Source organism: Ctenopharyngodon idella, chromosome 1 (assembly GCF_019924925.1).
Source record: "Ctenopharyngodon idella isolate HZGC_01 chromosome 1, HZGC01, whole genome shotgun sequence".
NCBI classification, from domain to species: domain Eukaryota; kingdom Metazoa; phylum Chordata; class Actinopteri; order Cypriniformes; family Xenocyprididae; genus Ctenopharyngodon; species Ctenopharyngodon idella.
The window spans coordinates 26,724,107-26,738,824 of NC_067220.1; the positions used below are offsets into that span (position 1 = coordinate 26,724,107).

General features: G+C 35.7%; 1 protein-coding gene across 1 annotated transcript in view; it reads left to right on the top strand.

Annotated features, from left to right (window-relative positions):
- pcca (propionyl-CoA carboxylase subunit alpha) overlaps positions 1–14,718 on the top strand; it is a 54,751-nt gene that overhangs the window by 21,015 nt on the left and 19,018 nt on the right. Inside the window, exons 8-17 of the mRNA XM_051887791.1 lie at positions 2,851–2,887; positions 2,995–3,073; positions 3,996–4,098; positions 5,935–6,029; positions 6,268–6,418; positions 9,602–9,745; positions 11,556–11,630; positions 12,676–12,744; positions 12,839–12,914; positions 13,007–13,220. Of these exons, the coding sequence (XP_051743751.1) occupies positions 2,851–2,887; positions 2,995–3,073; positions 3,996–4,098; positions 5,935–6,029; positions 6,268–6,418; positions 9,602–9,745; positions 11,556–11,630; positions 12,676–12,744; positions 12,839–12,914; positions 13,007–13,220 (1,043 nt within the window). The remainder of the gene's footprint in view (positions 1–2,850; positions 2,888–2,994; positions 3,074–3,995; positions 4,099–5,934; positions 6,030–6,267; positions 6,419–9,601; positions 9,746–11,555; positions 11,631–12,675; positions 12,745–12,838; positions 12,915–13,006; positions 13,221–14,718) is intronic.

Consider the following 14,718-nt stretch of genomic DNA (forward strand, 5'->3'; position numbering starts at 1 on the left):
CGTTTAAATGGCCTTTAATGGCCGTGTGTGGTGGCCGTTTTGACACTTCCTGAGCTGATAGGGCTCTATAAAGCAAAGATGTGCCCCATGACACTCTGATTGTATGGGCATTACCATCTGTGAACACCTCCTCAACGACCCTGATAACATCAGCACACTGATCACAGTCTGACTCTCACACACACGCAAAAATCTCCCCTTTAGTCCCTTCTGCTGGATTTCTCACCTTAGCTTAACTTCATTTAATGCTAGTGTAGAACTCAGCTGCTAATGTATTTTGATGTCTGGTGAGAAAAAAATTTCAATAGTTGTTTCACTATTTCAATAATTGTTTGTAAACAATTATTTTGTCGCCATTTTCAACTCTCAGAAATTCACAGTTGCGTAATTGCAACAATTGTTTAAAGCAATTAAATATGACCTATTTGTCACTTAACACAGCAGCTTGCAGTCTGAAAGGAATCACAGCAGCAATTTTGGCAGGAAAATATTTACAATTTGATTCTCTCGGCACAACATGGTCATTGCCCATTGATACAGTTGTTGACTTTTTCAGTTAAAATTTGGTAGTCTTCTAAGTATTTAATCAATTTTTTCTCATTTCCCAATTTTTTTTTCAAATGTGTTTTTTTTTTTTTTTTTTAAATGGGAACATATTAGAAATATAAAAAATTCAGAAATGTAATAGTGGGCCTTAATTATCATTTTTTTGTGTGTTATTTATAAGACAAAACAATATGGTAAATCATAGATAAACTGTTCTTAATGAATTGCCTTGAAGCCTAGTAACACATTTTCTGTCAGAGGGTGCTCTGATATGAAGTTTATGAATATGTATGAATATATTGAAGTTACAGCCTCTTAGTTCACTGTAAATGGGTTTTATTTAGGTCAAAGGAGCTGTTCTATAAGTATCTTTCTAAATATGCAGTTGCAGATACTATACCAGTATTGAATAAAGGCCCCGACATCATTTTGAAAAAAAAAAAAAAAAATAGAGAAAAAAATCAGGCCAAAACGAAGTTTGTTTTGTGTTCGTTTCGGGAGTTCAAAACAGCTTGGCTGTGTCTGAAATCGCCCCCTATACCCTCATTCACTATTCTCTACATTAGTCCATTAATATAGTTCACTTGAGGGAGTGAATGAAAATGAGTGAATGAAGGGCTGCACAGAGTGCGCCGGAAGGGCTGCCGCTTTTGTATAGTTTGTGCTTGCCGTTTAATAATTATTTGAACCTTGGCAAACTGGCAGCTCCAGTAGTAATGAAACGATTTAACTTGTACTCTGTCATGGAAGCTAGCAAGTATAAACCTTAACTTACAATTTAATAATCAATTAAAAATGATTTTATACCTGTATGATATTATGCTGTACCCACATTGGACCAGCGGTTTGGAAAATGCATGGATGAATGGATGATTCAGCTGCGTGCGCCATATTCTGGTCAGATGCGGGAATTCATTCCATGCGCAACTCTCACAGTGCATTATGGGTATTCTCTAGCCATTGAGCGTGCATCAATTTTACACTCATTATTGCAGTGCATTGTGGGATTGAATGAGTGCACTCGATAATGTCTACTCATTTCAGACACCACTACAGATGGCTGTTCCCTCAAATAGTGCCCTATTTAAGGGACTGGGGGCAATTTTGGACAAAGCCGAAGTTCGTTTTCTGTTCGTTTTGGGAATTCTGTATGAAAAGCTTGATAAAGTGATCTTTCCAGAAAAGTTCGCTCTGGCTGGTAAACACCTTTGAACTATGGTCCGTGGCAATTATGTAATAGTTAGCTGTGCTCTGAGGCTCCGCCTTCTTTGATGTGGAAATCTTCTCCGGTTTGTTTCTTCTGTTCGGTCCGTCGAGGTCAGATGTCCGCGAGTAAAAACACGGACACACTGGAGCGTCGTTTTATTGTAGAAAATGTTGTTGTTGTTGTTGTTGTAACAGTATACTAACAGTATATGCTTGCATATTTCAAACTTCTTTTTACACCAAAGCAAAGAACGAAAATGAACTTCACCATGAGTATATTGGGGCCTTAAGGGTTTCTTCAAGTCACTTCAGTCACTGATGACTAATTTCAGCTATTTTATTTTTGTCACATGATATAACATTATAGATCACATTTAAAGTGAATTTAAAACCTTTGTAGAATTTTTTTTTTTCCCTTTAAAACCATTGTAGATTTTTTCCCCTATTTTTCAAGTACCTTTATTTATAGATTTTATTGTTAAACCCTTGTCGCAGAGCCAGACTTTGCCAGCCAATCTTGAAACCTAAAATCTACCATAAAATGATTAATACCCCCCACCACCCCCCACCCTCCCAAAAATATTATAACTTTATTTTACACAAACTATTACTGACCTTCAGTTGTGGAACCATTTCCACCAATATCAACATTTTTGCCTTTAAAATAGTTTCAAAAGGTTAGTATACTTAAGTGTCAGCAAAGATGTGAGGGTAAATTTCACTTGTGAATAGCATATTTTTAGTTTGTCATTTCATATAAAGCTGTGATTAAGCAATATGTATGGTAATATTTCAATGTATTTCAGATTCAGAAATTATGCTTAAAAAAAAAAATCACCCTCATTTACACCACTTTAATATATACCACAATGCATTACTCAATTAATAAATTGACATTTTATAGAAATCTTCTTGACCTTTGATGTAATTTGTGTCCTCATTGTTAGTATACAGTTGCTGGAGGTAGTAAAAACTATGATGCTATGCAGCTCCCTCTGCTGGACTAGATGAGGAACTGAATTCTCTTACCTGCTGCAGTCCACATCTCACAAACAGATACGCATGTACTAAACAAGTTATGTTTATGTTTTATTCAAGGATGTGGAGGAGGCTGTGAGAATTGCAGGAGAAATTGGTAAGAGTGATTTTAAAATGTAGACATTTTATCATAGTTTGCATCTTTGAATAATAAGGTAATGTGGTAAATGAAGCTAACTCAGAATTTGTGTTTGTCTCTCGCAGGCTACCCTGTTATGATCAAAGCGTCTGCTGGCGGAGGTGGTAAAGGGATGAGAATCGCCTGGAATGATGAGGAAACCAGGTGAGACGTGAAGAAAGCTGATTCAGGGATATTTGTAATACTAAAGGATCACAGACATCTGATCACTAGATAGAACATGAGACCCCGTGTAAGTTTTCTTTGGAAAGAGTCAGTCTAAGGTACTTTTTCAAGCAGTAATAAGCTTTATTAAGCTAATTAGTTAATTAATAAAATGAATTTGGTTTTGGGTCAGTGTTATAGGGAATTGTTCAGTTGTACAGTTTTACAGCTTAAGTGACTAGGGTCTTATATTATCATTTTTCATTTTGTAATACACATTTACATATTACCATTTACAAATCATCCTCCATGATTCTCTCTCTCTCTCTCTCTCTCTCTCTCTCTCTCTCTCTCTCTCTCTCTCTCTCTCTGCCCTTCCCTTCCCTCCCTCCTTATCTTTCTTTGTTCTTACGAATATTAATAAAAACTTCAGTGGGACATGTTGCTGTTAATTGTGTCTTTTATTGCCGTAGGCTGAAGTCGGGCTTTTGTTTAAGCTTTAATTGGATTTATCTTGAGAGGCAAAACAGTCACTCAGAGCAATTCAGTGGAGACAGGACAGAGAGAGGGAGAGAGTGAGAGTCATCAGGCAAAGAGATGCTTATCCACTCAAGTTCCCTGACAACAGCTACTTGAACCGACTTCCAGACAGTTTAACTAATCTGAGGAAGATCTAGTAGTTCAGTCAGTCAGTCAATCTTCTCTCATTTGTATAAAAGCAGACATGAATGGTATGTCCAAAGTTAATAATAATAACACTATTCTAACTCTAAACAAAAATTATTAACAAACAAGTAGTTGATGTACAGTGAAATGTGAAAATAAGAGCATGTGAATCAAAATATGTAGGTTTATGGATTAAAATCGTTGATTGTTATTAGAATGCGATGAAGTCTTATGAAGCTTTGATGTTTTGTTTCAGGGAAGGCTTTCGTTTCTCCTCTCAGGAGGCAGCATCTAGTTTTGGAGATGACCGTCTGCTGATTGAGAAGTTCATAGATAACCCCAGACATATTGAGATTCAGGTATTTACTGGATAAGACCACCTTGCTTGTGTATGTGAACAATTAGCCATTCTTTTATAATGTAAGAATAATAGAACAGTCATCAACATGTATGTAGTGAGACAGAAATATTAAATAAAGCAAAAGTTCCTTTAATAAATAGCCAGTTTTTGCCTAGATTCCAGCTAGATAAGACTCTGGGTATTTTTTTAGCCAGTTTAATGAGTTTTTCGATAGTCTTCAATGAGTTCGTATACAGAACAGTTGAAATGTTTGAGGCTGGTGAGATTTTGAAAGAAGTCTCTTATGCTCAATTTACAAACGTACAGTAACAACAGTAACATTGTGAAATATTATTGTAATTTATTATTATATTTTATTGTATTTTAAAATGGAATTTATTCCTATGATGACAGCTGAATTTTCAGCATCATTACTTCTTTTTACAGTCTTTAGTGTCACATGATCCTTCAGATGTCTAATGTGTTGATTTGGTGCTCAAGTAACATTTTTTTTATTACCAATGTTGAAAGCAGTTGTGCTATTTAATACGTAAAATAGAAATGATAAAAAGAAAGTTCAAAAGAACAGCATTTATTTGAATTAGAAATCTTTTGTAACATTGTAAATGTCTATACTGTCAATTTAACATGCTCTTGCTAAATTAACTAACTAAATAAGTAAATAAATAAATAATTCTTACTGACCCCAAACTTTTGAATGGCAGTGTATCTACTGGACACTTGAGTCATACATATAAATAGCCTTTATTTAACTCATGAATATTAATTAGATAAAACCAGTTTGTCCACCCTGTAGTCATAACTGATTGCTGAAAAACAGTTAAATGGGCACTACCTGTATTAGGATTAAGATACCCCTTAGTAATTCATTCAGTTCAAATCATTCATTCATTCGTTCGTTCATTCATTCGTTCGTTCATTCATTCATTCGTTCATTCATTCATTCATTTATTAATTCATTCATTCAACAATTCATTCATTCGTTCATTCTTTTGTTCATTCATTTATTCGTTCAACAATTCATTCATTTGTTCAACAGTTCGTTTGTTCATTCAGCAATTCATTCAGCAATTCAGCAATTCATTCATTCAACTGCCAACCAAAACTAAACTGCTAAAATATAATAGTTGTTGCCCAAAATTGTGGAACAGAATGCGAGAGGTTAGAGCACAATAGAGTAATTTTATATCCCATATTTGAAATGGTTTACGGTTTAGGTTAACCCTTACCCACACAATCATTCTGTTTATCAGATTAATGTTACTTTTGTAATGTTATCTTTTAGCTTGTAGGAGGTTAGTTTTATTTGGTGTAGTGATTAAGGATCAGGGCTAGTAACCAGCAGGTTGTTGGCTCTACTCCCAGAAAAAATGAGCCTTGAGTCGTCGTTGTACTGTCTGCTTGGTAACCACTTAACCTCAGGTCGCACATTCCTCCTCAGCTGATTGTAAATAAAAATTCAAGATTCAATAACATTCCTGTAGCTCAAACAGTAGCGATTGGCACTAGCAATGCCAAGGTCATGTGTTCAGTTCCTTGAGAATGCATGAATAGACAATGTATACCTTGATTGCAAAGTAAGTCACTTTGGATAATAGCAGTAAATGTGATTAAATTCTTGATTCTAAAGATAAATGCATGATTTTAGAAGAGACTGACGTAAGGGTTTTGAATTAACACCTGTGATTTCCCAGTGACTAACTGTCCATTGAAAATGTTTTGGCGTATCACTTTCTCTACAGCAGAGATTATGTTTTCTATACTGTCATAGGATTTTTTTGAGTGACCACGGTGTGGATATTTGTGCTAATGATTTCCATTCCGTTGTGTGCAGGTGTTGGCGGACAAACACGGCAATGCGCTGTGGCTGAATGAGAGAGAGTGCTCCATCCAGAGAAGAAACCAGAAAGTGGTGGAGGAGGCACCCAGGTTTGTTTCAGCATTGCATTTATTTATTTTATAAAATCTAAAGTCAACCTGAGAGTTTCTAAGATATGGCACCAAATAGTCTAAATGTGAATCGTGAGGCACTCATCCCGGAAGAAGGGGAAAAAAAATAAAATTTAAGTTAAATGAAGTCTTCAATTAAATGTGTGTGAACAGTAAGCACTACCGCCTTATGCGACTATCTACATTGCTATAAGTTTGTGTTTGTGTGTCTGTTTAGCACCTTTCTGGACCCTGACACTCGGAGAGCGATGGGAGAGCAGGCCGTGTCTCTGGCTAAAGCAGTGAAATACTCCTCAGCTGGCACTGTGGAGTTTCTTGTCGACTCCAAGAAGAACTTCTACTTCTTGGAGATGAACACACGTCTACAGGTTTGTATGTGCATTGATATATTTGAAGCACATCCTTTTTGCTTTCTTGAAACATCATTACATTACATTCAGGGATTGAAATTAACACCTGCCACAAAAATCTTATCCAAAATTTACAAAAATCAGGCGGAGCGCATACTATTCTGGTGGAAAATTATGCATCACCCACTGTACGTGCAGACTGTCCTGAGATTTTAGGATTGCTCCATTCAAGTAGATAGGACTTGGTCTTGGACTCTCGGAGGTGTTGCAAATATGGCTGCCAAGTGAACAGACTTTCCTTGAAAGGGATTTTGGTAGTAATTACCTCATTTTTTTTTTTATTGGAGCCTTACATTAGTGTTGCAATTTGTCTGAGCACCCATTAACGACAAGGCAGACTGTCTGCATGAGAACTTTGTAAAGAGTGCTGTCTGTCCTTGCCATTAGAAAAAAATATACCTGACACTTAACATAAGATGTAGGCTTTTAAAAAGAGCTTTAATTTATGCCATTGTACAATTGCATTGCATGTAGAACTTCAATTAAATATGAAGTTCAATTATATGTGAAGTTCAAGTACATTAACAACTCTGACATTATACACACACACACACACACACACACACACACACACACACACACACACACACACACACACACACACACACACACACACTCACTCACTCACACACACACAACCTTTCAAAGGATTCAATTTAAGGGAATTGGGAATACTGTAATAAAGTAACATATTTAATTTATCTGTAACTTAAATATGTCTGCTCTTTCTCTTTATTTTGGCAGCTCTTCAATACAGAAAGTTTTTGTAGAATGGCTTTTTTTTTGTCCAGTGTTAAGAGTTGTGATTATGCTTTTGATTGCTCTCACTAAATATCTAGGCCCACCATTGTCCAACACAATATTCAAAGATCCCCTCCATAGATATTTCTGGTGTAATTATGCCATAGCTGTTTAATTTTATAATTAACGTTTTTTTATCCACAGAAACTGGGAGTTATATATATATATATATATTATTATACAGTGGGTACGGAAAGTATTCAGATTTTTCACTCTTTGTTATATTGCAGCCATTTGCTAAAATCATTTAAGTTCATTTTTTTTCCTCATTAATGTACACACAGCACCCCATATTGACAGAAAAACACAGAATTGTTGACATTTTTGCAGATTTATTAAAAAAGAAAAACTGAAATATCACATGGTCCTAAGTATTCAGACCCTTTGCTCAGTATTTAGTAGAAGCACCCTTTTGATCTAATACAGCCATAAGTCTTTTTGGGAAAGATGCAACAAGTTTTTCACACCTGGATTTGGGGATCCTCTGCCATTCCTCCTTGCAGATCCTCTCCAGTTCTGTCAGGTTGGATGGTAAACGTTGGTGGACAGCCATTTTTAGGTCTCTCCAGAGATGCTCAATTGGGTTTAAGTCAGGGCTCTGGCTGGGCCATTCAAGAACAGTCACGGAGTTGTTGTGAAGCCACTCCTTCGTTATTTTAGCTTAGGGTCATTGTCTTGTTGGAAGGTAAACCTTCGGCCCAGTCTGAGGTCCTGAGCACTCTGGAGAAGGTTTTCGTCCAGGATATCCCTGTACTTGGCCGCATTCATCTTTCCCTCGATTGCAACCAGTCGTCCTGTCCCTGCATCTGAAAAACACCCCCACAGCATAATGCTGCCACCACCATGCTTCACTGTTGGGACTGCATTGGACAGGTGATGAGCAGTGCCTGGTTTTCTCCACACTTGCCACAATTCTGTCTCTGAGCTCTTCAGGCAGTTCCTTTGACCTCATGATTCTCATTTGCTCTGACATGCACTGTGAGCTGTAAGGTCTTATATAGACAGGTGTGTGGCTTTCCTAATCAAGTCCAATCAGTATAATCAAACACAGCTGGACTCAAATGAAGGTGTAGAACCATCTCAAGGATGATCAGAAGAAATGGACAGCACCTGAGTTAAATATATGAGTGTCACAGCAAAGGGTCTGAATACTTAGGACCATGTGATATTTCAGTTTTTTTTTTTTAAATAAATCTGCAAAAATGTCAACAATTCTGTGTTTTTCTGTCAATATGGGGTGCTGTGTGTACATTAATGAGGAAAAAAAATTAACTTAAATGATTTTAGCAAATGGCTGCAATATAACAAAGAGTGAAAAATTTAAGGGGGTCTGAATACTTTCCGTACCATATATATATTTTTGCACAAAACTCAAATATGCGGAAAAATTAAAATTTAAAAATTAAAAAAAATTTTTTTAACCCTCTTTCTGACCCTCTGACTGCAACAATCTGTTTTTAGGGAGCGGCTCTTTTAAATAAATGTTTTGTTTATAATGAGGAGGATGTTTTAAAGGGATAGTTCACCCATAAATAAAAATTCTGTCATCATTTACTCACCCTCAAGTTGTTCCAAACCTGTATAAATTTCTTTGTTCTGCTGAACACAAAGGAAGATATTTTGAAGAAAGTTTGTAATCAGGTCGCTTTGGTGCATTGACTTCCATAGTAGAAAAAAAAATACTATGGAAGTCAGTGGTGCCCCAGAACTGTTCAGTTTCTCACATTCTTCAAAATATTTTCCTTTGTGTTCAACAGAAAAAAAAAGAAATTTATACAGGTTTGGAACAACCTGAGGGTGAGTAAATGATGACAGAATTTTCATTTTTGGGTGAACTATCCCTTTAAGATATAAAACTTGCAGGATGTTTTAATGGTACAAGACCTCTTGTATGTCATTTCTATCTAACAAATCTAGTATGGAACACAATGTTGATCTTCATCACCATTTATTTCACTTGCCACCTCACTAGAACCCAGAGCCACAGAGGACATCAAAGTGTCTATAAAGCTCATTAGTGTAGACCTCCCAAAGGGAAACAGGCAGAATGGGGAGGGGCCACATTGCTCTGGGCAGGAGAAAGGTTTAATATTTCCGCTCAGGGTTAATGAGTAGTTGTTAGTGGCGCTGTCTGGGTAACAAGAGTCTTTTAAACACCTATGTTAGTGTTTGAGTGCATTTGGTGGGAGACGGTATTTAGCGTTTTAATTCTGGTGATAAATTCCGTTTTTTTTTTTTTTATAAAATGAAATTGATGCAGTATGTACGGTTACTTTTGTACACAGCAGTCCATTTAATGTATTATTTTAAGATGTTAGAGAGTGTGTCCTTCTCTCTCAGGTGGAGCACCCCATCACTGAGTGTATCACAGGGCTGGATCTGGTGCAGCAGATGATCCGCATTGCAAAGGGTTACAAACTCCAGCACAAACAGCCCGACATACCCATAAATGGCTGGGCCATCGAGAGCAGAGTCTATGCTGAGGTAAACCAACAAGCAATGCAATGCAATGCAATGCATAATACAGTGATTTCAGTATTTCTGAGATTAGTCATGGGCTGATATTTCAGTTGGTTTTAATCTCAAATATCAACAGATAATTGTGCCCTTGCTGGGTAACAGAAAATCTACTGCTGTTCAGAGAATAATTTTCTTTTTATTTCAAATATCTTGAGTGAATTAGGTTATTATTGTACAAAATATATTTAGTTTTAGCATTTATGTATATTATTTTTTAAATCATATGTATGTGAATATACCAGATCTTTTTTTTAATTTAATACTTTTATTACACAAGGATGCATTAAATTGATAAAAAGTGCCAGTAAAATCTGTTCTTAGTAAAGCTTAATACGCTAAATACGCTTTAATACATACTGTTCTTTTAAACTTTCAAATTATCAAGGAATCCTGAAACAATGTATCATGGTCTCCACAAAAATATTAAGCAAAACATAGATAATAATAAGAAATGTTTTATAAGCACCTAATCAGCATATTAGAACGATTTCTGAAGGATTATGTGACACTGAAGACTGGAGTAATGATGCTGAAACTTCAAATTTGCCATCACAGGAATAAATTACATTTCAAAATGTATTTAAATAGAAAACAGATTGTAATAATATTTCACAATCTTCCTTTTTTACTGTATTTTTGATCAAATAAATGCATTCTTGGTGAGCATAAAATCTTACCGACCCCAGACTTTTGAGTGGTAGTGTATACACAGTCCTGTTCAAAAACTTATTTGCTTCATAAAAACAGATGTTTTTTTAGATGCTGATGTATATATTTTGCTTTAGTATGCCAGCAGGAAACATACATTTTAGATTTCCAAATATTCCTTTTGCAAATATCGTATTACAGCAGGATGTAGGTATGGAGTTATGGTCCACACAGAGATCTGATCTCACTATCATTGAGCCTGAGCTTACATGAATTGAAGCAGTTGAGACAGAATAAATCCATAGAAGAACTGTTGCAACTTTTCCAAGATCCTTAGAACAACCTTAAAAACACACTTCCTTAATTTTAGTGCATTTATTTGGTTGTACATACCCATGAGAAATTTCAGCTCAAAATAAATAAGGGGGAAAAAAACCCTCTGTTTTACATAATAAATGGTCCTGACCATTGATTTAAAACATTGACTTTGATGTGACATTATTTTCAAATGTGATCTTATTAATAATATACATTATTGACAGATTTACCCTCATAATTGTTTATCTTTCAGAGATACTTTGAGTAGATCCTGCGCTATTGTAGGATGTGTCTTCATGATGGATTGTCCTGGCATCGTTTTTTTACGTTCAGCTTTAAGATGATTTTCCATTACATTTTAGTTTTAAAAAATGATTAACTGGGATACAGATCATTTTCACTCCTTCAGCAGAGCCGTTTAATCCTGGACTCACCTTAATCCGTGACTGACAAACTGGCTTTTGTGTGCTCAGGATTTATTATAGCCAGACATTTTTATACGCCTGAATAACACCTATTCAGATCATGAGAATATTGAATTCATCAATATTCAGTAAACTCACTCCAACATAGTGTGGATCTTCTGTCTCATCTCATCATGCTGAAATGTGCTGGCACAACTGGATGTCAGAAGTGTTTGTGCCTGCCAAAGATGAGCGAAAACGAGCAGACCTTGTTAACCCATCCTACCTGAGCCGCAGTTTGACCCGAGTTAAGACATAAGCTTTGAGGTTAGGCACTTGGCCTTTTGTTTCCTGTGTTTTATTTGAGATCTAATATTTCTTCTCTCTATTGCTCTCTTTTTTAGGATCCATACAAATCATTTGGTCTTCCCTCCATTGGTCGGCTGTCTCAGTACCAGGAGCCACTTGACTTGGCTAACGTTAGTACACAGATCTGTTTAGCCACTTTTCGCTGCTCTATTGTGTGTGTGTGTTTATGTAACAGCATCTATAGTGATGACACTTGTTCAGAACATTATATTCTTTCCCTGCATGAAAAAAAAAAGTGTGATCGCTTCACATTATGAACTATAATTCCTTCTGCTAAAGTTTTGAGCCTTTGAGCAAAAACTTTTCTATTTTATTTCTAGGTTGTTGATTAAAAGTTGACATGAATGACAGATATTTACAATGTCACTGGTAGCTAACATACAAGAATCTAGATCGGCCAATTGTAAAACTAGTGATTTCAATTAATTTCTGTCATAAACCCACATTATTCCCAGCTGCAACAATATAAAGTTACAACTATTATAGGAATATTAATAAAAAGTACTTAAGTAATTATATTACTTTAATTTGTGCTCATTTGAGTTGGGCAAAAATGTATTGGGGCGCTTCTGACTTATGTCAAAATATGATAAATTTGTAGTAGTCTGTAAGTTATGGAGGAAAAAGGAGGAAACATTACCTCCAGTCCCCTTTATGCTTTGCATAGTCAAGCATTTTAGTATGTTCAAGTTACAGTGAATGTGTTTATGTGTAAGATTCACACATCAATCAGTTAAGGAAGAACAGGTAGACTCGTCCTCTTCACTGAAAGATCACTAGTTTCCGGGAGCTGCTCAGAACAGGATGTTTTTATTTCACAAACACACACAGACAGATGATGTTTGAATGTCTAAAGAAAGCAAACACTACTGAGGATATTTACAATATTCTTTCATTTATAGGCAGGTCCAAAAAGATACCATTGTGTGATGTTTAGTGGTTATTAATAGTTTTGTTTTCCGGTGATTTTTGCCTTAAAAAGATTTGTTTTGAAAAAATCACATGAAATGCAGGAAACATTTTGTGAAATAGGCCATATGAAACTTTCTTAAATTATTTTAGATATTCTACTAAAACCTTTGATGCTGGTCATGCATGAAGTTTTTGGAAAGTATGTTTTTAAATGATAATGGTTATTTTGCTTTTCTCTTGAAGGTTCGAGTAGACAGTGGAATTGAGGAAGGAAGTGACATCAGTATTTATTATGATCCCATGATTTCTAAGGTAATAGAATAATAATATCAGACCATCTTAACAATCTCATTTGATTTAAATAAAATGTCAGACTAGTCCATTGATTTATTGCTGTTGTCATTAGTTGGTCACATATGGAAAAACACGAGAAGAAGCTCTCAAGAAAATGGAAGACGCACTTGATAATTATGTCATCAGAGGTAAATTGCATAAAGAAATATGCAAAAACATTTAAATGTGAAAATATTCCAAATGCAAATTTCTTTCATTCCTAATTCTGTCATTCGCGCAGGTGTGACCCATAACATTCCTCTCCTGAGAGAGATCATTGTTCACCCACGGTTTGTGTCTGGCGATATTAGCACTAAGTTTCTCCCGGAGGTGTATCCTGATGGGTTCAAAGGTCACATGTTAACAGCAGGAGAGAGACGGGAGCTGCTGGCTACGGCTGCGGCACTCTATGTAGCAGCACAACTTCGCTCTCAGAAGTTCCTGGGAGATCTGAGGTGAGAGACAGATGGGGCATCTGGATTACACACGCTGACAACTACCAGTTACCGTGGTTAAGGGCATATTCTGCACTCTTGTAGCATTTTGTCTTTTTCTCTGAACTTTTTTGCTTCATTTTTTTGCTCATTTAGTTAAACCATTTCCCAGTTTTCTATGACTATTATTAGACCCTCATTAAACAATCTTTAAGACTTTTGTATGTAATTGATATCAGTTAGGATTAGATCATTTCTTCAGATTAGAGATGAATAAAGGCCCGTTCACACCGATAATAACTAATACCTATTCACAGATAAGTTGCTGAAATTGGCATTGATATTGGCATTGGTGTTCACATAATAATGTGCCTATAGTTATGATATCATATGTTTTTTTTCAGCTTAGTGTTCATAAATTGACTGGTTAGGGAGTTTGTGTTGTGTACGTTAGATGTGTCTACTAGTACATTATACTCCATCTACTTTTTTGTCTTCATAAGAGCTGGGAAAATCCGTTTTTCCATTATTTGTTTAATGTTTTCCATTGGTTTTTCATTATTTTGTGTGACATTCTGTGTCATATGGTAGTAGCAGGACTCATGAAGATGAATATGGCCGGGGCCCGAGAGAGTTTTGGGCTCACTGACAGCCATCTTAAATTCATTGTTCATGTACACATGTTTTTATGAAACTTTATCATATAGGTGGCTCACATAAAAGATGATGTTTTGGTGAAATTGTGAGAATAACTAATAGCAGTTGTGGTGGCATGAGTTACAATGAGACTGAATTCTAAACAAATCAGTAATGTTTTGCAACATATGGCATAATTTTTCATCAAAAGTGTTTGTAAAGTAATTAAATTAGTTAAAAAACAATTGATTTGTTTGGTTTTTCAGTTAGGTTTTTTGAAGGCAACAACATACAAATATAATTATTTATTTATATATGTTGGAGAATATGAGAAGTGTTGGAGGGACAAGTGAAAACTGCTGTAAAATGCCAGCAGAAGAAATCTTATTGTTGAACCTTGGGTAGTAATAAATAATCTAACAGGATCTTCTGTCCATCCAGTTGTTTCAGACAAAGTTCTAAACATCTGCAGCATTCTAGTATCTCACTGTGTTTGTGAGAGAGAGAGAACGCTCATGCCTTGAGGGGGCACCGTGTTCCATATGAACCATTTTCTCCTTATTCTCCGGCGTGAGGACATTAAAACAATATTCTGGGTTAAATACAAGCTTCAGACAATAACCTGCTTATGTACAAACAAGCAGAAAATGCGTTTGGCAGTAATCCACTTACAAGCGTACAGCACTGCAAATAAACATTCAGTGTATGCAACTATCAAACTGCTTTGAAAGTATAACCACAAAACATAAGTTGTATTTAATATTCAGTGTAAATTAATTGGTTGTCAATGTACCTTTCAGACTTGGCCAATGAAACAGTCATGAATTATTCTTCATCTGGAAAAGAAGACCAATTTACACTTGAAAAAAAGATGCAGAGAGAC